Source organism: Pipistrellus kuhlii, unplaced genomic scaffold (assembly GCF_014108245.1).
Source record: "Pipistrellus kuhlii isolate mPipKuh1 unplaced genomic scaffold, mPipKuh1.p scaffold_m20_p_2, whole genome shotgun sequence".
NCBI classification, from domain to species: domain Eukaryota; kingdom Metazoa; phylum Chordata; class Mammalia; order Chiroptera; family Vespertilionidae; genus Pipistrellus; species Pipistrellus kuhlii.
The window spans coordinates 33,127,374-33,153,800 of record NW_023425515.1 but is presented as its reverse complement, the minus strand read 5'-3'; the positions used below and the strand labels follow the sequence as shown (position 1 = coordinate 33,153,800).

Genomic DNA, 26,427 nt, shown 5'->3' with positions numbered 1-26,427 from the left:
GTGCTGTGGTGGAAAAATAGTTGGAAAGCATTGTTGAAGGATGAACTAGTTGGTGGTATTTCTTTCCTAAAGATGAATTTAAAAAAATGTATATAGTGTTAATAATTTCACTATACATGTATGTCAAATCATTATGCTATACACTCAACACTAACACAATGCTAGTGTCAATATATTTCAATTTAAAAATGTAAGAAGAGGCTTATGAAACTCTTCTTAATTCACTAACTTTAACTACACCTTTTGATGTCATTTTATAGGTCCTGAAAACAGAATATACCTCTCTCTTTGTGATATAGCAGAAAGCTTTGTAAATTTTCAATTTTCATTATAATAAAAAGTACTGTTTCTTACCACTCCGCCGACAACAATAATACCCATAGATGTTCTGGAAGTAAGGGAAGCTAATGTTGTTATTAAGGTAACCATGATTTCTTCCTGTGATGCATTATCTGGTGTTGCTGGATTGCTGGGAGTAGAAGCTAAAGACCTAGGGAGCTAATAACATTGGGTAAAAGGATTATAATTAAACAACTCTAAATGGAATAAAGTTTACTATATTATACTGTATTTCTTTTAAAATTATAGTAGTAAATCAATGAAAAGAACTTTAGTTAATGAGTTTACCATAAATACACGAAGAAAATAAGTGATCTGAAACTTATTTTGATGACATAATTTTCTATGACTTAAATATTGTAAAGAATAATAAATTTTCATAATATACAATGAGTTTATCTGTAACAATAGTCCTTCAAATTAAATCCTGCCTAGTTTGCCAAAGTGGTTAGAGTGTTGGCCTGCAGACTGAAGGGTCCCAGGTTTAATTCCGGTCAAAGCACAAACCTCTGATGCAGGGTTTGATTCCAATTGGGGTACATATAGGAGGCAGCCAATTGATGTCTCTCTCTCTCACATCAATACTTCTATCTCTCTGTCTCCCGCCCCCACTGTCTCTAAAAATCAATGGAATATCCTCGGTGAGGGTTAACAAAAATAAAAAATAAATAAAATAATCACAAGTGGCTCAGTTGGTTGGAGTATTGTCCTATACACCAAAAAATTGAGGGTTTGATTCCTGGTCTGGGTGCTTACAGGAGACAACCAATCACATTGATGTTCTCTCTCTCCTCACCCTCACTCCCTTTCTCTCTCTAAAATAAATATATGTCAGGTGAGGATTAAGAAAATAAACAAAAATACATTATAAGAAAGTTCAAAGATAAGCCACAAATTGGAAGAGTATATTTAGAAACTGTATATCTGATAAAGGACCTGTATCTAGAATAAATAAAGATCTCCTACAAGTCAATTAGAAGCCAACAACCTAATTAAAAATTAGGCTGTGATTTGAATAGACATTTTATAAAGCAAGATACGTGAATGGCTAAAAACACATGGGGAAAAAAGCACATGAAAAGATGTTCAAAATCAATATAATCAAAACTACAATGAGATACCACTTCACATACTCTAGGAATAAAAAAGACAGATAATAACAAATCTGGGTGAGAATGTTGAGAAACAGAACCTTAACATGTTGTTGATGGGAATGTAAAATGAAGCCATTTTGGCAGTTCTTCAGAAAGTTAAACATATTTGCCTTTGGTATAGCAATTTCACCACCAGATATATACTCGAGAAGTGAAAACAGATGTCTACGTATAGAAAGAAAAAGAGTGCACTGGCCAGTGGGATTAGAGCATCAGCCTGCTCACTCAAAGGTCAAGGGTTGGATTCCTAGTCCAGGACAAGTATCTGGTTTCAGGTTTGATCCCTGGTCTGGGTTGGGCAAGTATGGGAGGCAACCAATAGATCTCTCTCTCTCCCCCCATCCTTCCCTAACTCCTTTCCACTGTCTCTAAAAATCAATGGAAGAAATATCCTCAGGGATTAACTAAAATAAAAACCTCCACAAAAACGAAACACACAAAAAAGGTGAATCTCAACTAGTAGAATCAAAGCCACATATCTGTGTAGCAGTACAGCAATAAACACCTGATAAAAAGACTACTTCAAACAATAAAAACAAAGCAAAATTCTGTACCTGAAAGACAGGCTCGGATAATCCTAGAAGCACCCTCTGTGCATTCGTAGGACCCAAGAAACGATGGACAAGGGAAGACCAGCCCAAGGAAAAACGAAATACAATATCTTCTTGAAAGTCTGAACACAACATGTGGCAATTTAGGTCATAGCTGAGATCAAATTTCTTGCAAGGAACCAGTGTATGTAGTTTATTCTGTACATCAGAAGGAAGTAACGGTTTCAAATTTTCTAGAAAGAACAAAAGTAGGACATTTACTTTAAAAAACAACAGTAAATAATGTTTTACATTTTGTAAAATATCTAAAGGAAAATAAATCCTTTACCAACAAAATAAAGAACTTGTTGACAAATATTACCAATAATTTCTTGCTGGGATTGAAGCATTGAAGCGTTGACTTCACTGGTGCACCTATCAGCCAAATTTCTTCCCATCCCATCTTCTATGTGCTTATTTAACTCCTGTTAAAAACAGTAAATGTCCACATTATCTTTCCTCTAGAATATAAGCAGTTTTATAAAAACATAAGAAATTTAGTTAGCACTAAAATAATCTTATTCTAAGAGAATAACTTTTCTGTATACTTTCTATACAAGGTAGTTTACATTTATTACAAGAGTTAACAGTAGATGTTAACAGGTTAGTTGAGTACTGACTGTCATAAAGACACCAATATAGACAAACCACTACATAAGAGTGTAGAATACAGTGAGAGAACTATAATATATGTATTAACTACAATTTAACTTACATTTTTATATACTTTCAACACACTTGGAGTAGGATGAAACTCAGAACAAAATTCATCAACCAAAACAGAAAGTCGACATATTTCATCTGTCATTGCACATGAAACCTGAAAATATGGAGAGAAAAAAAATCAGAGTAAAAAAATTGAACAAGATCATCAACCATTCAAAAAACCAAACTGAACAAACAAACAAACAAAAAAACGCAACACAAAATATTCCTTTAAGGCAACAGGGATAACATTTTTAGCATCATCAAAAATATTTCAGTCATAAAATTACTGTTACCCACCTTGTTTGCCACCTCCTCTGTAACCTCCCTGATTTTCTTCTTAACGTCCAGTGTCAAGAGGTTCATCTGATTTCGGATAAAGTCCAGTCTATCAATGTGGTCTTCCCTCTCTTCCATCGAATAAACTCTATTATGGTATGAAGAGTAATTAATAATCAGGGAATATTAAAGTCTCAAAGCAATTCAGCAAGGGCACTCAGTTATGTAATGAATCATCTGTTAGCATGATAAAAGAAAAAAAATCTCATATTCTAACACTGAAAAGGATTCAAACTATATTTCACTTATAAAATATTTTATAAATGACTGGATATAATTTTACTTTGTCTCTCTGCCCATGTGTCACCTAAGTCCCACCAAAGGATTAGTAAGAATTCTAAGCCTGCAAACACTTATATGAACAGAACTCAATACTGTCTTTATATAACAAATAAGGGCTATCTAACGGCATCCTATAAGCCAAATCCAGCAGCTGCTTAGTTCTTTAAAGTTTTCCTGGAATATAGTTATGCTCATTCATGTATAGTAGGTCCTCGGGTTACATCAGAGATCTGTTCCTACAGCATGAGGTAACCCAATTTTCGCTGTAAGTCAGAACCCACATAAGCATCACATGGAGTACATACACAACAGTAATGAAGCGAAACAGTAAAAAAAAAATTTTTTTAAAAGGTAATTCCTGATCTTTACTTGTGGTAAATAATAAAAAACATAAAGCACAATATGTACATACGTTGAAATGACAGAACTTTTTTTTTTTTTTAAATAATGGAGACGTAACCATGAAACGATGTACCTCGAGTCCGAAGTAACCCAAGGACTGTCTGTACCTATTACCTAAATGCCTGCTTTTGCTCTAAAACTGCAGAACTGAGTAGTTGTAAGAGATGGAATGGCCCACAAAGCCTAGAATATTTTCTCTCTGGCCTTTATACAAAATTTGTTAACCTGTAGATGATGTAGGGGAAAAAAGACCCGAGATCCTTTTAAGATAATCTTTAATAAGTATCTAAGACATTATGTTTATACAAACCATCCTCAAATCACACATTCTTTGTGTCATGTTTAGTTCAATTTCCTATATTGTTAAAAAATTAGTAAGGTCAATTGAGTGGATTGACTACTTTGGCAATTAAATAAAAGCTACTGAGCTGAAAGGAACATAAATGGGAATATAATATCATTATACAGAAAAGTGCCCAGAGCCTGAGATCAGATTCTGGAGTCTCACCCCTTTGTTTTATATGCTGGAAATTCCCTAATTTTTTAGATAATACATTCCTGCAAACCTGTCAAAATTATGCAATAGATTTAGACATCAGAGGAGTTGTTCCTAGCAACATCAAATACACTTAAAATTCCCAATTATATGTCATCTTGGACTTAACCTTTAATGCTTTATATCTTTCTTTTGATTGGCTTAAACTCACTAAAGGTTCAATTGAGACTTACCATCGTTATATTTGTCACATCTAATAACATCCTGATCATTGTTTCAAGTGTACCAAGGTTGTGACAACTACCTTTTTCTTTTATATTTCTGCCATTTTCATGCATTCATTTTCATTTTTATAAAGTAATAAATGGAATAAAATCGTGCAGTACAGTGTGACAGAGAGAGTAGTGTTTTCCAAACTGACTTTCTGCCTGGCAGATAATATTACCTTGTTTGTTTGCCAGCTGATAAAAAGACAACCACTGGCACAAAAGAAATGATTTCAAGGAATCAATGTATGAATATACAAAAGATGGATCACGGGTTGAACATAAAAAAGGTTACCTGCTTTGCACTTGTTTTAAAAAAATTTAGCTTGAAGAAATGCTTCTTCCACTGCTTTACAGATATTTTAAAGCCACTAAACATTTTAAAAATACAAGCCCTATACAATGCTGAGATCCAGGGAATGCAAATGATGTGTACAACAAATAAACATAATATTTACATTTAATATTCATTTAAAAACATGCAAGTGGGCACTAGTTAAACTCACAAGGTTGATTTTAGTAGGAAATTTATAATGTAACAATTTCAAATCCTAGTTTAAGGAATTCATCTTGATACAAAAACACACATTTTGCAATAAATGCATTCATACCTTTTCTCTGCTGCTGCCACGTTTATTGAATCCATTATGTCTTGCACAGTATCTAATATCTGTTTAGCTCTGATAGTGTGCTGTTCAAACTTTGTTTTCACTGCTGACTGCGAGATACACTCCTGCGAGGGGCCCAAGCCATAACACATTACTGTAATTCCATCCCAACATTTTTAGGAATTGAAACACAAAAACTTGCTGTTTATATCTTTAACCAAAACAGAAATTAGGATAGAAAATAAATACATGATAAACACAACTTAAAATTACAAAGATTAAAAAAAATTACAAAGATGCAAAAGTAAAAAGTGTTTTGAAACAGCAAGTTCAAATCTTTGTGTTAACTTTACACAGTAATGTGCAATGGTTGTTACTATATTATTTTTCAAAATAAATAACATGGTCAAAATAAAAATTTTCAGTGTTAAAAAATATTTTCTTTTATAATTACTGATTTTATTTGTATTGCCTTTAATCTACTTCTAGATTTTTCTCATACTTGCAATAGATGTCCTAATAAAGTTATTGAGTTATAAATAAGAATTCTACTGTATTAAAAAAATTTAGTTGAATGCTGATTCACATAAAGTCCTCATAAAGGACTTTTGCAGATGAAAACTTGCACAATCTGAAAAATATTCTTTAACAATAAGTAATATTTTAATCTTCCTATTGTCATTGGTCTACAGTGTGTGCATACAGGTCCCAATGATGCCCTGTCTCAGTGGATGGCAAACTCATTAGTCATCAGAGCGGCAAACTGCGGCTTGTGAGACCACTGCCCTCTCATTTGTTTTACTTTCAAGCTAAATACAGCTCACAACCTGTTAATAGTTGTACAAATCAGAGTTTCATTACCAGTGTTTATTTAAATAGGAGAATATATATCAGAATGTATCACATATAGTAATGGATGTCTGTGAAGTTTTCGTTTCAATTTTAATATATGTGCATACTACTTATTATTTAAAATATTTATAGTGATTCATCATCAAATGTTTGCAAAATCATTAAATTAAAATCAGCCTTTCAAGTTTATTTCACAGAACATAGCACTTGAAAACAACTTCAAGTATTTACAGAATAGTATATGGGCTTTGAACAATCAAGAGATGTCCATCTGCCCTGGTTTGGTTGGAGCATCATCCCATACACCAAAAGAAGGCAGGTTCGACTCCAGGTCAGAGCATACAATTAGGTTGTGAGTTTGATCTCGTCAGGGCATGTATAGGAGACAGCCAATTGATGTTTCTCTCTTTCCCTTCCTCTCTAAGGTCAATTAACACATCCTTCGGTAAGTATTAAAAAAAAAAAAAAATCTGGGTCACAACATTAATAACCACAATAGATGTTTTGGAGGAGGCCATATTTATTTTATATGATGAATTTTTAAAAATTAGGCATATAACCCAACTCCAATATTTCTTTGAATTCATCTTTTGAACCTTTTTGTATATGTATAACTAGTACAAAATTGTGGTCATTACTTCATAAAGTTATTACTATCCTTTGTTAAAATAATTAGCTTTCAGGATTTAGCCCTGGCCGGTGTGGCTCAGTTGGCTGGTATTGTCCCATGCACCAAAAGGTTGCTAGTTTATTTCCTGGTTAGGGCACACGCCTGAGTTGTAGGCTTGATCCCCAGTATGGGGTGTGCAGAAGGCAGCCAATCTCTAAAAATCAATTAAAAACAAAAGAAAGCTTTCAGGATTTAAAGGGTATCCACTTAAAAGAGTTCTATATACTGTCTGGGGCAAAAGTAGGTATATAGCTGTGAGCACACAAAACACAGAATTTATTCTTGTATTATTATTATTTATTAATTATTATATTATTTTTCATACAAACAACTGTATATCTATTTTGCCCCACCCTGTAGATTATTAACTTGAAATCAGTTTGTTAACATATTTATTTAATGTACTATTTATAACCTATGCTTAGCCTTCAGATCTCTAAAATGGTTTCTGTTCACTTAATGTAGAAAAGACGTAAAATCTCTTTTGCCACTTTAGTTGCCCTCTTCAGTATTTTTTTGAGGTAAGGAACAGATGAAAACTTGCACAATCTGAAAAATACTCTTTAACAATAAGTAATATTTTAATCTTCCTATTGTCATTGGTCTACAGTGTGTGTGAAAAAACCCATTTCTTTAGCTGTAAGCCCACAAGGGTAATTAATTTAGGTAACAGTTCATACAGCTTTAACTCAGAGATGTTACTCTCTTCCATTGCAAACCTCACTTTTGCTGGTGGTTAAGCTCACTCCAGATCACTAATCCAGAGGATATTGGTGGTAGAAAGTTTCAGCATTCCTATTCCGTAAATGCCAAAGCAAAAATCACCAAGAACTATACAATATTAAACATTTAAAGTGTAAACTGTTTATTTTTAACAACCAAAACTCATGTTTTACTTTAAATTACTGTCTCATAAATTGCCAAATTAAACTCCACAAAAATGATTATAAAAACATTAAAATATTTAAAAAAAAAAATGGTTAAAAGAAACTCTATGTTCCTCGATGAAGCAGATCTAGATATCAGCAATGAAGATTTCAATTTGTAGTTAACAGCACAGTATTAGAGCTAGTCTAGACAGGAAAGAAAAGATCTCCAAAAGTTATTAGACAATATAAAAATTACTTCTTGATTTAAAAAATATGTAATGATGAATAAGTATAAAGAAAAACATAGGAAATCTTGTAATAAAAAATATCACACAATGGTATTCCCACTGATCAGAAAAATATCAAGAGTCAATCTGCAAAAGAAATACTCTATTTTACTCAATTATTTCGCAGAACTCTTAATAGACTAATGTTTTTTAATTTTATGAGAAATATATTTATCAGGAACTCTAATTTTCCAAAAAGTTTAAAGTATTGTACTATATCAAACCAACTTAAGTTCCATCTAGTCAAGGTATCATTAAGCTGTTTTACAACTTATTAAATATTTAGAACTAAAATAAGCATCTCAAGATAGTTTTCTGATTTTTGAAAAACATCTAAAGAAGCCTGCTGTAAGTAATCATACTCAACTACACAAGTAAATATTAATATTTATGTGTAATTAAAACCATAAAATAAACTTGTCAATACCTCCTTGATAACAGATCCCAAACACTCAATAACATATAGTCCTATTTACCACTCTCAAATGATTATTTTGAAATATTTTTAAATGACAAGAAAGTGTAAGAATGAACATCAATATAATATACCTTTTAAGTAAATGTACAAACTATTAACATTCAACCTCATTTTTTTAGGCTTCCTTCTCTGACTCTTCATACAGATATACAGTTATGCCTCTATATAGAGATATACATATACTTACGCGCGTGCGCGCGCGCGCACACACACACACACACACACACACACACACAGACACACATATTCCTGAATAATTTGACAGTTCACTGCAGCATCACCTTACTATTAAATATATGAACATGTATCTCCTACAGATCCATGAAAACAATTATTGTATTCAGAACATTTATCACTGGGACAATACTACTAACCTAACACAGAGTTCATTTTCAAATTTTACCAGTTATCCTAGGAATGTTCTTTACACCAAATTCACTGACATTTTGCTGAAGTTATTTTATATATTGTATATTTTTCTACCATACAACCAAAATTATTAAAAAGTTAATGGCCAAATAACTGAGCAAAGATATTTAGATTTATCAAAGGCTTAGAATATACAACTGTCCAAATACAGGTTGAAAACAGCAAGAAAGCCCTAGCCGATCTGGCTCAGTGGATAAAATGTTGGCCTGCAGACTGAAGGGTCCTAGGTTAAATTCTGGTCAAAGGCACATTCCTGGGTTGTGGGCTCGATCTCAAGTAGGGGGCATGCAGGAGGCATCCATCAATGATTCTCTCTCATCATTGATATTTCTATCTCTCCCTCTCTTTTCCTCTCTGAAGTCAATAATATAATTTTTTAAAAACAAAACACATTATATTAGAATTAATATTTATTTTCTTGATTTAATTTCTAAGCTTTAACTTGGTACTCTATGTTAATTAATATTTAGCTCATTTGAATCAAATTAATCTAAAAAAAGTCCATGACAAAGATTGGACTTTGATAAGATTGGACTTTGATAAAAATGATGAATTTTGCACTGTTTTCCTTTTCACAAAAATCATAAAACTACAAAAGAAAGGGAATTTTTAAAAATGCAAAGAAACCAATAAATTAATAAACAAAAGTTGGATAAAAAGAATTTAAAAATCTGGATTTTAACTCTTGTATTAAATAGAATATTCCAAAAACTATTAATTACAAATAAATAATGAAGAATAAACTAGATGCTAAAACCCATGGAATACGTCCAAAGTTACACTCTCAGAGAAATTCATAGTCCTGAATTCTTTCTTAACGAGCAAAAAAACAGAACACACTTTCCCCAACTGGAGCTGAAACACCAAAAGACATCTCTGGGAGCAGAACAGTGGGGGAGACCAGCGCAGGCTGGTTCAGACTCTGGTGGAGCTGCCTAGCAGAAGACGGTCCTGGCCTCAGGGACCTGCCCTGGGCAGCCTCACAGCCCTCGGTTCCACAGCAGTGCTGACTTCACAACCATGCTGTATTTACATTGAGCTGTTTGCAGTAAATATGGTTTCCTTTTTCAAAAGAAGAACAAAAAGCAAAAAACAATGCCACTTAAAATGCTTTGGACACCCAAACAAAATTTTTGGCCCATCGGGTTATTTCTGTAGATAAATTCAAACAATTTCTATTGGATTCTCATTTTAGATCTATAATAGTTTTAACTAAACAAAAGTTTCAAATTCTAAATCCTGGCATTTCCACAAGTTTATTTAAAAGCTCTTGTTCATATGCATTTTCTGCATAAAATTTTTAGATTTTCAAACAAAAAAATAAAGTGCCAATTTCCTCCTACAAATATTAAAAAGAACAGTTCCCAAGTCTGCCTGATTATTGCAATCAGCTGGAAAGCTTTGTATACATACAGATTCCTAGGTCCATCCTAGCTCCACTGGGTCAGTCCCTGAAATAGGTCAGGAATCTGCAGATCTCTAAAGCACCTCATGTTATTCTCAAGATCAGCCATGTTTGGGAACCAATGCTCTATAGTACATCTGTTACTCTTTTCATCTCCACCTCTTCTGTACCAGAAACCAGTATAAAAGAGGTATAAATGTAAATTATTTGGTAGAAGAAATCAATGTCAAACAGGGAACGGAAAGGGATAAAAGAAGGAAAAAGTTAATAAATAAGGAAAGACAAGGGAAACAACAATAGATCCTCTCCCCAATATTTTCCCTATGGATAAAAGAGTGAGAAGAGCATTAAATCTCTTATGAAAGCAAAGGGAAAGAAAATAGATAGCAATGGTCTTTCAGTAACTGAGATTTCATACATCCTATGGCCTGTTTGAGAAAACATGTGCTGATATCCCAGGGGTCTCTGAACAATTAGAGATCTTACCAAGAAAGCTGGTACTGGATGTTCTTTCTTTAAAACTTTTTCTTCATCTACCTAATCATCTTTCTCCCTCTCACCAAATTAAAAACAGGGGAGAGTAAGCAAATATTTAATTCTGCCTAGTACTTTCAACATTCATGTCCTTACCATTAAGGCAGCTACTGCTTATAAGGAAGAATAATTACAGCAGATCATTCATGGGTGACAATATGCAATTTAGGCAAAGACAGATTAAATAGGGCTAAATAGGAATATAGATGTCTTTTAACATCTATGTCTTTAAATAAGAAATTTAAAATATATATATATTTTATTGATTTTTTACAGAGAGGAAGAGAGACAGAGAGTTAGAAACATCGATGAGAGAGAATCATCGATCAGCTGCTTCTTGCACACTCCCTACTGGGGATGTGCCTGCAACCAAGGTACAAGCCCTAGACAGGAATTGAACCCGGGACCTTTCAGTCGGCAGGCCGACGCTCTATCCATTGAGCCAAACCGGTTTTGGCAGAAATTAGATTTCTTTTAATTTCTATGTCTTTTAATATCTAAAGGACTATTCAGCCAAATGCAGGATAAGTTTTAATGTCTCTGAATAAAACATCTACACCAAGACATAAAGAAGTATTCTCCCTCCTCAATGTTACATACACACCAGCCAGCTATCTTAGAGCTTCAGCGATTCCTAACAGATTTCTAAAGTACAGATCTTAATTATTTTGGTATTCATTCATGTGTTTAAGGCATTTGGCATAAAATGTGGAGAATTAACAGGTGACAAGACAGTTTAGAAATATAATACATTTTCATCACATGGCATCAACTATGTTCTATCTCTATAAATACAGAGGTACAAAAGAAAAAAAGGTGATCTTCACCTTGCTCTATTATCCATAGCAACAGCAACTGCATTTGTTTAGTCTTAACCTAAATTAGAAACTAAATTCAATATAAAGAACTTCCCCCAATTCACAAAAGAAATATTAGAAAACATTTTCTCATTTAAATGTAAATACTTAAGAATGTAAAAGAAATAAGAATCTTTCATTCTCAATTCTTACAAATTATCCATTTTGCAGGGACTTGCATTCTTCAAATTTTCCTTGTTTCACTTGCTGTGTAACTCTACTAAATAACAGTAAAATTAGCAACAAAGATAAACAGTGAAAATATAATCACTCTCCATTCAACGATAGGGTTTTATATTAGCCAGTACATTCACAAAATTCCTACCTCAAAGATTCGTTCAAAATTCTGAAACTCTTGTAATCTTGCCTGAAATCCTTCAGCAAGTGCCCCACCTATAACAGTTAGGTGAAGATTTTAAACCATATAGTAAGGCAGGATTTCTGGCATACCATTTGTATAATGAATACTTGTATTCCAAAAGTAAGTCTATACCCCCCGTCCCCCCAGGCTGCCTGCTACCCCACTCAGTATGAGTACCTACCTCCTTCTGGCATGCCCTGCGCTCTGTGCATTCTAGCACTAAGAACTTCCTTTGCAGAAACAAAGAAAATATGATTTCTTGCTTCTGAAGGATCCACAACTTTGAGTTCTTCCACCAAAAAATGCAGGCATCTTTCTGTGTGCTGTCTGCGTACCTAGAGCAAAACATGGTATTATAATAAAAGAATTCTAATAACTAAACAAATATAATTACAATGGGTAGCTCTAGACTTAAACTTCATCTATAGTGATATCATAGTTACAGTTCCCATATACTTAACAAATCCTAATTATACTTATAATAATTAAAGTTGGATACTTGCCGACAGGAAATTTCTGTCTCTTAACTTAAAGTAATGATTCTTCTATGGAGTATTTCATTTAAAATTCTGATGGATCATCCAATACTACATAGTCATTATAAAATATACTGTAGACCAATATTAGTACTTAATGGAATAGAAAGACATTCCTAATTCTGTATTAAATATATACATGATTATACAACAACAAAATGAAGTGTACACATATATATTTATATAAATTAATAAGTGACATGCAGGCCAACACCTACAAAAATGAGTGGCATTTTTCTTTTTCTTTAAAAAAAATATATATTTTATTGATTTTTTACAGAGAGGAAGAGAGAGGGATAAAGAGTTAGAAACATCAATGAGAGAGAATCATGGATCAGCTGCCTCTTGCACACCCCTTACTGGGGATGTGCTCGCAACCAAGGTATGTGCCCTTGACTGGAATTGAACCCTGGACCTTTCAGTCCACAGGCTGAGCTAAACTGGTTTCGGCCATTTTTACTTCTTCCTTATACTTTTATTTTCCACAATGATGCTATCAATAGTAATATCTTTGAAACCAGGAAATAAGAGGTACAATAAATTTGCTACAATGAATCTATTTTTATTTTGAAGTCAGAACATATACAATATATTCCTCTTTTTAAAAACACTGGCAAACAAAGTTGGGGAGAATGTATTAGCTTTAGAATTAGAGTGCAAATTAGGTTTAAGATTAGCAACTGGGTATTAAAGTTAGGACTAAGGGTTATAATTAGGGCTTGGTACCAGTCTTTAGCATTATGACTATGATTTAAAAAAAAAAATCTATTTTAATACTTAATAAAACTAAGCTCATAGAAACCCATACTTGAAATCTATATGTTCATGTTGACCAATGTCAACCCAATAAATTTAAGTAAAAAATAAATAAATAAACCTTTCAATTAAAAAAAAAAAGGCAAAAAATTTAAGCTATATAAGAATAGAGAAAAACCACCTGTGGATGATACTTCCTAATTCTCTGATGATTAAATGAGACCTCAATTTGAAAGAGTGTGATTATAAAACAAGAATTAATGCCCTGGCCAGTTTGGCTCAGTGGTTGAGCATCAGCCCTTGGGATGAAGGGTTGAAGATTCGATTCCAGTGAAGGGCATGTATCTTGGTTGTGGGCTTGATCACCACGTGCAGGAGGGAACCAATTGATATGTCTCTCTAACACTGATGTTTCTCTGTCTCTTCCACACCCTTCCACTCTCTCCGATAACCAATGGAAAAAATATCCTCGGGTGAAGATTAACAACAACAAAAAATTTAATACCAGGATATAAAACTTCATATTGAGTAAAATTCTAATTTGTTGTGTGGGAAGAACAATAAAAACAAATAATTTTAACATGTGAACTGTAATGGAATAGTGAAAATTTTAATTTTTTCTGCATTTTATATATTTTCAGAAATTGTGTCAAGCAAATTAAATAAACATTATTTTCAGACAAAATGCCAGATAGTCTATTCTTTTTATTTTTTTAATCCTCACCAAGGACATGTTTATTGATTTTGAGAGAGAGAAAAAGGGAAGAAGGAAGGGAGGGAGGGAATAAGAGAGGGGGAGAGAGGGGAGGGGAATAAGAAAGAGAGAAACATCAATTTGTTGTTTTACTTATTTATGCATTCATTGTTTGATTCTTATATATGCCCTGACTGGGGACTGAATCCACATCTAAGTATGTGCCTTGACTGGGAACTGAACCCACAACCTTTCAGTGTACAAGACAATTCTCCAACCGAGCCATACTGGCCACTTCTTTTTAGAAAGAAGTTTCTAAAATCACCAACATGACTAAAATATCAAGTGTTGATGGGGATATAAATCACTTAAAACCCTCAGTTACCTGGTGGGAGCATAAACTGGTATAAGCACTTTAGAAAAACTCTTGGACTATGTTTCCCAGTAGCACATTTACCCAATTGTGACAAAAATATCTTCAGACATAGCCAAATATTCCCAGGGGTCAAAACTGCCCAACCTCTCACATTGATAATCACTGATATATATCCAAAAGAAATATAAACATAAAAGAATACGCACAGTACCATTATCCATAGTAACTAAATACAGGTAATTTACCCATATACCTATCACTAACAGAATGAATAAATCAAGTGTAGTTAATCACAGGATGAAATATTATACAGCAATGAAGTGTTCCACAACTATGCACAACTTTGTGACTGCACATCACAATGTTGAATAAAAAATACCTGACGCACAAAAGTAGAAATGACATGACTATTACATAAATTTGAACACCTGGAAAAATTAGTCTACGTAGGCACAGTGGTCGGCGAACTCATTAGTCAACAGATCCAACTATCAATAGTACAACAATTGAAACTTCTTTTGAGAGCCAAATTTTTTAAACTTAAACTTCTTCGAACACCACTTCTTCAAAAGAGACTCGCCCAGGCCGTGGTATTTAGTGGAAGAGCCACACTCAAGGGGCCAAAGAGCTGCATGTGGCTCTCGAGCCGCAGTTTGCTGACCACGGGTCTAGGGTGTTAAAAGTCCAAGGTAATTATCCTTTGGAGGAAGAACAGAGGGTGAAAGGGAGGGAATACTGGGATGCTAGGAATGTTCTGTTTCTTGATCTGGATCCTGACAAAGTTGTGCTAAATTTGTAAAATTTAACTGAGCTGGAATATTTGTACATTTCTCTATTATGTTATAACTCAGTAAAAAATTAAAAGGAAAAAAGTTTCAAGATCTGAAATGATTACATAGTATTTTTATAACACAATTTTCCTTCCAAGTAGCTTAATAACATCTGTTTTAAACACTGACTTCAGATTTCCTGTAATTGTATTCTTTTAAGTGAGGAAATAGCTGCTTATGATGTGCTCTACTATATGTATACAGTTCCCTCCCATAAAAATGTACATAAGTATATTTCAAGTATTAAGGGGGGAAAAAACTTACATCTTCCATATATTCTGGCTCTGATGCAGAGGCGTCCCAACGATTATTCAGAATGAAAACGTTAGGCTTGGAAAGTCGCTCATTTACCTTGTGAAAAAACTGTTTTTCCTAAAAAACATCAAATGGCCAACAATATATTCACTTTTAAAAACTTTTTATTTATAATTTACTTTCTTTTAATCTAAAACTTAAGACAACAGTGATCAACAGCCATCGGTAAAGGATTCCAAAGCACTATAAGCATTAAACTTTTAAAAGATGAGGAAAAACTAAAATATTAGAAAAGGAAAAGTGAAGATTTTCCTGATCCGGCTATTAATCTTTTGAAATACAATTAAATAAATACATAAAAGGTATTGCTTGATATGACAGTCCAAATTTTCAAAAAGCTACAGTAAATCTTTTTTAAGATTAAGACCCGTTTACAACACATCATAATAAGCAACAGAGGTATATGCCAAAAATATTATAAATAAATGCTGGTACTTTTCAAAGGAAGGAGACACCCTGTCTAGATGAAATTATGAAAAACTCTATAAAGAAGGAAGAGGTGATAAGATGGGCTTGAAAGTACTGGTGACAGGGCTTTCTGAAATGAAGTTGGAAGGGGGAAGAATATGGGCAAAGAACAGTATAAACAAAGACATCAAAGTCAGGATGCTTATCAAAGTTTGTTTATCCAACTACCCAATAATAGAATTATTCTAACAGATTTTAAAGATTTATCTATTTTTTATACCATCAGGTTATGAACAACTGTCAGTGTTGTCACAACAGCCTGGTTTATGTGACATAGATTTGGCTATTGGCCACTCAAACACTAATAATACTGTGACAAAACAAAGATCTTGCTGGCTATACCTAGGCTATAATAGTGTTTGGGCATTTAAATGCTTTTGATGAATAACAACTTTTAAAAATTGTAGTATACTTTTAGATACAGTATTATACTATCTAAAAATCTGGAAAGTTTATTTGGGATTAATTTGGCTCTAGAAACTAGGCATAAATAATCTTCTAAGTTTGACAGTTAGTATATATACACAAGTTAAGCTAGGAAAGGGTTGACAAAACCTCAAAATAGAAAAGCCTTGCCCACCAGATAGGGGTGTGTGTGTGTGTGTGTGTGTATGTGTGTATGTGTGGTGGTGGTATTATACTTGATTCAAGAGACTTGAGTCAGTATCCTAACAATGCTGGTGCCCATTCCTTCTAAAACTGGCAAATAACCACAGTGAAGGTCAACAACACACAAAGATTCAGTAGAAGCTAGTGCCATCAAACCCTGGGAACACTCAAGATCAGAATGAACCCTTTCAGTCCCATGGAGACACAAATCCCTTCGTTTATCCTTGATTTAGAAGTTCCTTCTAATCCAAGATTTGGATTTCCCTCACTTTTCAGAATTAAAACAGACACCATTTCATTTCCTTCCACTAATTTTATATGATTAAATCCTACCGTGTTCATTAATGTTGATTCAGAGTTGGCAACCAAAACGAAGACATCAGCATCTAAGCAAAACTTATCAATCCAGCTATCCAACTCTGTAGTGACATCTGTACCTGGACTAATGGAAATAAAATAAAAAATTATACATTTCTTAAAAACAATTTTTAAAAATTTTAGTTTAAAGTCTAAAGGACAGAATTTTTCAGTCATCAGTATGAAACCCAGGAGATTTACATTATTTTCTCACCTATAAGAAAGTACTTGTGAAAAAAAAAAGAAAAAAAGAAAAAAAAAAGAAAGTACTTGTGGCAAGGTGAGAGCCTGTGCTTTAAATAATTCTCCATATTTATTCTGCTGACAAGGAACTTCAAGAGCCTATCCAATTGAGAACAAATGCTTAAAAAATATATAAATAAATAGGAAAAAAAAGAGCCCCCAGCCAGGGCAATAGTTTAATCTCTTAAATATTTATGCTTTGAAAGACTAAAAAATAAGTACTAAAAACAAACAAGGCTAATGTATAATAAAAAATAAAGGTGCTGCTCTAGCCAGTTTGGCTCAGTGGATAGAGCATTAACCTTCGGACCAACGGGTCCAGGGTTTGAATCCAGTAAAGGGCATATGCCCAAGTTGCAGGCTCGATCCTCAGAAAGGAGCATGCATGACGCAGCTGATCAATGATTCTCTCTCATCATTGATGTTTCTATTTTTCCCTCTCACTTCCTCTGTGAAAGCAATAAAAATATTTAAAAAAAGAAAAGAAGGAATTTAAAAATAAGGTTATAGCAGCTACATTCAGTACAGCTCAGAAAAGACTAGGTGCTTATAAGCATAAATAATGAAAAATAAAACAACCTCTACTAGATGTAAATATAGTATACAATCTATACTGTAAAATTTATAGTGCAGCTATCTATCAAGTTGGCTTGATGTGTCCTGAAACAAGTTGGTGAGTTGACAGGAAAGTGTCATGGATACATTCTGATCATGAAATAAAAGCAAAATTAATTAGCTAATATTACTCTATTTAAACCAATATTTTTATTTCACAAGCATCCTTGCTCTTATCTGAGCTATTTCTATTAATTGAAAAACTTTTTCAATTAAAAGGAATGCCTATCCTCAAAAAACAAAATGGGTTCCACAGAACACTGAAATTTTAACTGAAGAAAACAAAAAGAACACATAAAAAATAATTTAAGCACCTTTTTTGGTAAATGACATTGCTTAACAGACATGAATTATCATTTATTAAGCACTGGTGTAGTAAGGTAATTTAAAAACACATATAAATGCAAATTAATGAGAAGAGTTGGAAAAAAATTCCAAAAATACTTGATTAATTCTTAACCAATAAAAAGCTACAAGAATTGTCCAGCAAAGTTATTTTGGGAAATTTGGTCTCAAGAATAAATTCATTACCAGTTTTAAAAATTAACCATTTATAATTCTCTACCTAGGTACCTAGAATTAAACAATCTCTAAGGCCCAGCCATTTACACAAACTATGAAGTCAATCTACAGGAACAAAGAAATAAGACAAAAGTAACTATTCTTGAAATTTCTTATAATAGAAATACACTGATAAATTGGCACTTTTATGATATAATTAAGATACAAAAACAAACACCTTATTTGTTCTTTAATAGTCTAGAAAATAACAAAGCAGCAATTGAACATTTTAAATTTTTATGTACTACATGCTAAAGCAAGCAGCATTATTTTATAAATACACCTTTACAAAAAGAAAATGCAATTCACATGTAATTTTACCTGTCTACTAAAACCAGGTCATCTCTCAAGAGGGCACATTTTGCCTTTGGCCAAAACACATGCACAAGAGAGCCAGCTTTTAAGTCTTTGTCCATATGCAGGGCATGGGCCAGCTGATTAACTGTCTAAAGTGGGAGGAAAAGAAAAAACAAAACATTCACTTGTAATAAATTGTAATAAAAATAGTATAATTTGGTATAACATTTACTTTTGTAAATATGCAGAAAAATCAGAACTTTAAATAATTTGAAATAAAACCATTTGAGAATCTTGAAAAACCCAAGTTTTAGAATTACCAAATAAGAAAAAAAAAAAAAAAGTTATCTGATAAATAGCAAACACCAGACCCATGAATTCACCTACAATTTACCAAAAACTAAAATGGTATGGATGTTCAAACATTGAACTTCTGCATTTGTGGGATAGAAATTGAGACTTAGCCCAACAGGAGTGGCAAAGTGGTTGAGTATCAACCTATAAACCAAGAGGTCATGGTTTGATTCCCAGGCGGGTTGCAGGCTTGATAGCCAGTGTGGGGCATGCAGGAGGCAGCTGATCAATGATTCTCTCTTTCTGTTTCTATCACTCTGCCCCTCTCCCTTCCTCTGTGAAATCAATAAAAATATAGTAATAAAAAAAAAACTTAAGAAAAAGTGATCGAAGTAAGAAACAATGCCTTTAAACCAATAGTTCTCATTTCAGTCAACTCTTATATCCAATTTTTTATATTATTGTTTTTAGCTGAAGGAATCTAGTGGCACTGAATCCATTAAGAAATTTATGAAAGAAATTTTTCTTTAAAAAAGACTTCAACTTTTCATTGGGACATTATTTTTAAAACTTAGTTAGCTTTTAAACAAACAAACAAACAAACAAACAAACAAATCCTCACCTAAGGACATGCTTAGAGAAAGGAAGGGAGACAGGGGGAATGGGAGAAAGACAGAAAAATCAATTGATTGCCTACTGTAGGTCTGTATATGCCCAGAGGGATCAAACCAGCAACCTTTGAGTGCACAGGAGGCCACTCAACCAACTAAGCCACTTGAGTCAGGCAAAAACTTAATAAGCTTTTATCTTTTATTAACTTATATTTTAAGTTAAGGATAGGGTTTCTTATCCCAGTAATTTAACTCTGAAGCAAAAGAATTTAAAATATCACTGATGACACAGACATTAAGTACGGCTTCTTCCATCTCCAGCAATGCAGGCATCTGATAATTCTTTTTAAAGAACTAGGGCATGGTTTAAGATACATTATGTTGCTAAGGTCAAATGTAATACCTTCACACTCTTTTTTTCATCTGATCCTTCTGTCATAAGATAGGCTCTATCTCCATCGGTTCCTTCAACACTCAGTAAGCAATTGGTTGTATGGCCAATCCCACTGGGGAGGACCTTATCCCACAACATTGCATTGATAACAGAGCTCTTCCCACTGCTTGTCCTGAAGAATGAATATGCAAAATTATGAAAAACAAAACATAACAGTAGAAACTTTGTTCTTTTACTGGGTCTAAGACTAACTTTTTTAGAATTGAAATTTTGTTAAATTTCATCAGATGGCATTTTTCATGAAAAGTTGATAATTTATACAAATATTAGCAATGTACATTTCAGAAAGATAAAGTAGAGGAAAACAAATCCTACCTTTCCCATAAAGCTATCCTTGCCTTCTATTTCTTGCTTTTTGGGGCAATTTGAAATCATAGACCCAAATTCTATGACACTACCCAGCCCAAAATGTGGTCTAATGTCCCATGTCCTTAAATCCACAGCTAACACCTATTTCTCCTTCTCAAGTAGGACAACTGAGGCATCACCCTCTAGGATAGTGGTCACCAACCGATGGTCCGCGAGGTCCGAAAGGTTGGCGACTCTAGGAGGCCTTTTCCTTCCCACTCTTACTCTACCTTAGCCTGAGGTAGGGCCTCTCATATAGACCTACCTCATCCTAGACTCTCAAAGGCCTTGAGAATATATGATTAAGTGGGAGAAGCAGACAATAAAAACATAAAACAAAAGTAACAAAGTGCTATCAACACTGTTTTAAAGGACATAAATAGGGTGATTTAGTAGAGAATAACCAAGAAGAAATATTTAACAGTGAAGAGGAAAGGTTTCTAAGGTAGTAACACTAAGGATGAGATCTGAAGAAAAAGAACAACACAAAGAGAATTCTATGAATAGGAAATTGCAAGTGCTAACACCCTAAGATGGAAAACAGCTTAGAAGGCATAGGAGGTATAGTGAGTACATAAATGGCTCTATTGGTACATTGCACATATTTGATCACCAGGTATGAGCTAGTCATTTATCTTTGCATCCCTGGTGCCCAACAGAATGCATGGTACTTAGGTAGTTAACAAATGATCCTTGAATGAATGCAGAAACTGCAGCAGAGATCCCTTTATCACTCCAACGGGTTACATTAAGTACTGACACTTTCACCCTAGCCTGTTGGGCTCAGTGGATAGTGTTGCCTGTGGACCAAAGGGTCCTGGGTTCGATTCCGGTGAAAAGCATGTACAGTGGTTGCAGGCTCATCCCCAGCCCATGCCTTGGTTGGGGCTGGTGCAGGAGGCAACCAGTCTATGTTTCTCTCTGTCTTTCCCTCTCTCTTCTACTCTCCCTAAAAATCAATGGAAAAATATACTCAAGTGAGGATTAACAACAACAAAAAAGCTTCATTAATTCTCTGCATAATACCTTGTATTAAAATTATTCTTAAACAAAAAAACAACAACAAAAGGAGAAAACCTGGCACTTCCTACTCTCTGAGAATCATGGAGCTGAGGATCCTTTCAGAAGACATACCTGATAATCAACAGAAGCTTAAAAGAGTAAGTAACAATTATGTATATTATTATCTGCATTTCTATTCTTTTTAAAAAATGTTTTTATTGAATTTAGAGGAGGGGAGAGGAAGAGGTATAAACTTCAATGCTAGAGAAACACCAACAAGATTGGCTGCCTCCTGTATACCCCCTGCTGGGGATTGAACCTGAAACCAAGGCATGTGCCCTGACCAGAAATCCAACCAGAGACCTCTTGGTGTATGGTTTGATGTTCAACTACTGAGCCATAGCAGATGTGCTGTATTTCTATCCCTATAACTGGCCAATTCTTAGATATGAGCATCCTTTAAAATAAATAAAAATATGATTGACTTCCATAGCTTCATTTTATATCAGGAACTAAAATAAATTATCTTATATGCTAACAGATTTACCATAACACAGCCAGAAACTATAGTGAGAGAAGGGGGAGAAATATCACTTGCTGGAATATCAGAAATAAAGCTGAGGCTATGAGAAAAAGCTGTTTTCTGGAAACTACCTTTGAGAAGAAATAATGAAGGATTACCTGCCAAAAAAGGCCACTTTCATTTGTCTCCGAGACAGCACCTCACCAATGATGGAAAGTTTGTTTTTATACCTCCGTATTTCTACTAAATCATCCTCAGTAGCTATTCGATCAAGTTCTGAATTCCTGTACGTTGCTGCAAAATTGCAAAGGTATTAGAAAGATTGATAAAGGAATATTAAGAATTATATAATGTAAAATCTAAGATATGAATGTATTTTGGCTCTGTTCTATATTAACATGCCGTTTGAAAAGTAAAAATGCCCATATCTGAATATTTGGTAAAAGATGAATGCCTTCTTGCAATGGGTCATAAGAATCCTCCCCAGCTGGGACCGGTTTGGCTCAATGGATAGAGCATCGGCTTGGGGACTGAAGGGTCCCGGGTTCGATTCCCGTCAAGGGAATGTACCTTGGTTGTGGGCAGATCCCCAGTAGGGGGTGTGCAAGAGGCAGCTGATCGATGACTCTCTCTCATCGATGTTTCTATCTCTTTCCCTTTCTCTCTGTACAAAATCAATAAAATATATTAAAAAAAAGAAAAGAAAAAAAGAATCCTCCCCAAAAGAATGTCAAAATTATTAAGACATACAGGGGCCCAGTCAAAAGGGTAAATCTGTTATTCATCTGGGTCTCAAAAATACGAAACAGCCAACTAAGACACAAATGTATTTCTGAGCAAAGAAACTAGAATATGCACATATCATTGTCCCATCCTGACCGAATCTTCAAATCTTGAGCTGAGAAGAGGGATACCCATGTTAAGAGTAAAATCTGAATGGACACCCCCCAAGAAATAAAGACATGGTTTAAGATCTCCAAGCTAGGTAAGACTTTGCCACCTTATCACTTATCTGCTACCCACAGGGATGACCAAAACAACTCATTTCACAAGAAAGAGAACTATAGATTGAATCTCACCCCAGCCCAACCTCCTCTTCCCCAAGGATAAGCCTGGGTTTGAAAAGTAGAAAAGCCTTTCAGTTTTGTTTTTATTTAAGATTATAAATGTTTACAGTTATTTTGCAGGCAAAAACATGGAGATTCATTTGGCAAACTGGAGACAAACTGTAAAGGGGTAGAAACAGAATGCTGGGGACTAGCTGAGAAATAAAAAAAATATTAATCCTGCTCTCTTAATCCGGATTATTTTATCTGATTAAAGAAAGCACATTTTAACCTGACTGGGAGTTGTACGCCTCTGGCACCTAGGAGTCAACCTTGGAATGTGGTCCATCCTTATTCAAGAACTGATTAATATCGAGGAAAGATTACAACCTTGTTGTCCAAACAAATGGAGTTCTACTCCCCGCCCTCTCTCAGCACCCCCCAGCCTACCTTGCCTACTTCCTCATGTCTATGATTCCTGCTTCCCCATGTAATCTTTGTCCTACCCAATATAAGCAGCTGTCTTATGGGGGCTGCAGAGCAGATTTTTGTGGATGACCTGTGGCTCTCCCAAACCGCCGGCATAAACACTCATATGTAATTCAATCTTGTCTCTGCTTAATTGGCTCAAGTAGTAACAGGCAGCCTGGCCCCATTGGTTCTCTGGTTACAAAACAATGATATAGTTTACCCAGTACTCATCTATTCAGCATAAGCCTTACATATATCTTCATACTTTTCAAGCTCAGTAATAAAATACATGAGGTCTGGTGAATAAAGTTAAGTAAATGAATAAATACAATTACATTCACCTTTGTTTTCATTTTATTCTTGTTCTTGTATATTCTTCCTAATTTATTTGCTTTGTCTCTTTTCATAACTTTCCTCCCCTGAGGTTCTAAAACCAGTAAAATCGAATTCAGATTTTAAAGCTGCTATTCACTAGCTCCTAGCAGGACGCTCAATCTATAACTAGCTCATAACACAAAATATATTTAATTTTATCTTCACTTCCTATCAACGGTTTTAGAATAAAATACAATTCAAAGTCACTGTCCCAGTTCAAATTTTTCCCAAACTGTAAATAAATTTTTTCCCAAATGTTCTACACCAGTACTTTTTTTCTCACTCCAAAAAAACCTGGAATTGTGTTATGGTTTGGTGATAGAGACACAAGGCAGAATCTCTACCCTCAAGGAGTTCAAAATCTGGTGAGGGAGGGTAAGGAGGAAAAAGTAAAGTTTGATTCTACTAATCTATTGAATGTGTCCCAATTGTCACCGAGAGATTTCTGGAATTCCTCCCTTATCAATGTACCCTTGAAGGTCCTGTACTCTTGGAACCAGAAAAGCTTTCACCAGTTATCTTCAAGGCAAGTAATCCCTAGCAAGCCACTCCTATCCACCTTTGTTGGATCAGTTATATTCATTTTAGGAAGACTTTTTTGGTCCTTTCCCACAGACTCCCAGCCTCATTTGAGAGAATAAAATAGGCCCGAGATCTTGGCTTAACTACTTAGTTGGGGGAAGAAGAGAAAGATAAGTATAATGGCTAACTGTGGGTTGCCTAATTTTTAGTCTGGGCATTTACTAGCTTTGTGGAAAGAGGAAGAAAGAGACAAACATTGATGTGAGAGAAAACCATTGACAGGCTGCCTCCTGTACGTGCCCCGACTAGGGATTGAACCCAAAATCTAGGCATGTGCCCTGACTGGGAATCAACCCCACAACCTGCTGGTGTGTAGGAGGACACTCTAACCAACTGACCCTCGTGGCCAGGGGAGGGGGTCTTGGGCTTTTTTTAATCTGTAAAATGAGTGTGATTAAAATTGTACCTCAATGTTGATATGAGGACTAAATAAGCTATTAGTGTTACTGATTTAATAATTATAGTTAAAATTTATTTTATATAATAAATATAAAACGAGTTATTAAGTTTTTAATGTGTTGTTAATATAATAAAGTGCTAGGATATTACCTCCCCTACAAGCACTTATTTCTTAGTTGTTATTAATTCCATTTTATCTTCCTCCTCTGGAGGGCAAAGATGGGTTTTATTTGTTATGGTATCTCTCATGGCCTATACCACAATGCCCCTATATTTGTGTTCAGGAACTAAGGCTGAAAGAAGAATGCACCCTCTGTATATTCTCAACAGCCTTTATCTGAAAAACTTATCTGAGAAACTAACCTTCAATAAAATGTGAACCTTGAGTAACAAATTCCAGTAACTGGTCAAAAATTGCAGTAATTGCCTTCTTAGCCAGCACAAAGCGTTTCAGGGGAGAAGCAGTATCCTCCGCCATTATGCTACTGGGAGAAAAATAAAAGAGTTAGAAGAATAAAATAGCACAAATTAAACTGGATCACAAACACCTGCAAGTCAACGGCACATCCCCGGCGACACCGGTGAACTTACCCAGGGAAATAAAACCAATCGCCGAAACTGTTTTCATAATCGCTGGAGAGAAGAGTTTTGGTCAGACAACCGGAGATGCTTTGGAGGAGGAGTCTGCCCCCAAAATAAGTGCCAACATTTTGGCTGCAATTTCTACTTTACTTAACTGTGGCTAACCTGCGACTACATGGGACTCTTAAAAAAGTGCATCAGGAACAGGGTTAGCGAGAAGCCAAGTTCACCTACAGTAAGTGATGCCTCATCCCGGAGCTCTAGGTGGGCGGAGGCGGCTATGCAGAATGAAGACATAAAATGCCAAGGCCATTCTTCCGTCCTGAGGTTTAGAAAGGAGGAGTTCTCACAACGAGTACTAAGAAGGGCAAGGCTTGAAGCGAGCAGTGACGTTTCCTGCCCAGGGTCCACGAACTTCAAGGAACAGAAGTTTAAAGGGAACAAAATTTCCCCTGACAGCCTCTCATGAAAAAGACACTAAACACACACACACACACACACACACAGCCCAAGAATAAACATCCATCGTGTGTGTGTGTGTGTGTGTGTGATGGGGCAGAGTGGGCCTAAGGGAAGCTGAGGATCGGGAGTGGACAGGGCGAAGGAGCCGCATGGGGCCGGCAGGGCGACGGCAGCGCCCGCTTCCTCCCGGGGCAGCGCCTACCTTGGGGAAGTCCTTCCAGGCCGGGCACCGCGGCCGCGGGCCCCGCCGGCAGGGCTGGCGGCCAGGCCCACCCGGCCCCGCGCGCCGTCCGGACCGGCTCCCGCTCCCGCTCCCCGGGCTTCGGCCTCGCGGGCTCCTCGGGCCAGACCCGCCCGCCGCCCCACTCGCTCGCTCCCGTCCCGCAGGACCGCGGCGGCGGCGACTCGTCACAGAGCAACCCGCGCACGACTCCCCGCCCCGTCCCCGGCCGCACGAAGGTCACCCCGGGCGAAGGAACCGGCCGGCGGCCAAGGCAGATGACACTCACACCGTCCTGGCTCCCACTCGTCACCGGCCCCGGCACTCCAGGCAGCAGCCCCCACTCCACCTCATCCCGGTCTGGCAGGCCGGGAGGCAGGAGGAGTGCCAAGGGGGCGGTAACTTCCGGCCTCTCGCTCTGAAGGAATGTGATTGGCTGTCGCCTGGCCGGAAGTGCACCCACGTAGGGCGCCATCTT

The 26,427-nt window shown here is 35.5% G+C and overlaps 1 protein-coding gene and 1 long non-coding RNA gene across 8 annotated transcripts in view; one reads left to right on the top strand and one right to left on the bottom strand.

Moving 5' to 3' along the window:
* Positions 1-26,260, bottom strand: part of MFN1 (mitofusin 1) — a 32,860-nt gene extending 6,600 nt beyond the window's left edge. The window contains exons 1-15 of one of the 7 annotated variants that reach the window (XM_045583710.1): positions 26,239-26,260; positions 25,049-25,167; positions 21,971-22,106; positions 19,889-20,051; positions 18,605-18,729; positions 16,841-16,949; positions 15,380-15,487; positions 12,105-12,258; positions 11,888-11,955; positions 5,185-5,306; positions 3,089-3,215; positions 2,799-2,903; positions 2,406-2,508; positions 2,048-2,277; positions 355-498 (exon numbers count right to left, since the gene is read on the bottom strand). In XM_045583710.1, coding sequence (XP_045439666.1) covers positions 355-498; positions 2,048-2,277; positions 2,406-2,508; positions 2,799-2,903; positions 3,089-3,215; positions 5,185-5,306; positions 11,888-11,955; positions 12,105-12,258; positions 15,380-15,487; positions 16,841-16,949; positions 18,605-18,729; positions 19,889-20,051; positions 21,971-22,106; positions 25,049-25,163 — 1,809 coding nt within the window. In that variant the 5' untranslated portion in view covers positions 25,164-25,167; positions 26,239-26,260. Of the gene's footprint in view, positions 1-354; positions 499-2,047; positions 2,278-2,405; positions 2,509-2,798; positions 2,904-3,088; positions 3,216-5,184; positions 5,307-11,887; positions 11,956-12,104; positions 12,259-15,379; positions 15,488-16,840; positions 16,950-18,604; positions 18,730-19,888; positions 20,052-21,970; positions 22,107-25,048; positions 25,174-25,276; positions 25,295-25,931; positions 26,070-26,236 lie in introns of those variants that run through there. The other 6 variants (XM_045583711.1, XM_045583713.1, XM_036447333.2 and 3 more) reach the window with 6 other exon arrangements.
* LOC118724273 lies at positions 5,699-6,060 on the top strand. Its single transcript, XR_004989542.2, has 2 exons — positions 5,699-5,902; positions 5,959-6,060. It is a non-coding gene; the product is annotated as an uncharacterized LOC118724273 (long non-coding RNA).
* Positions 26,261-26,427: the final 167 nt, after the last annotated feature.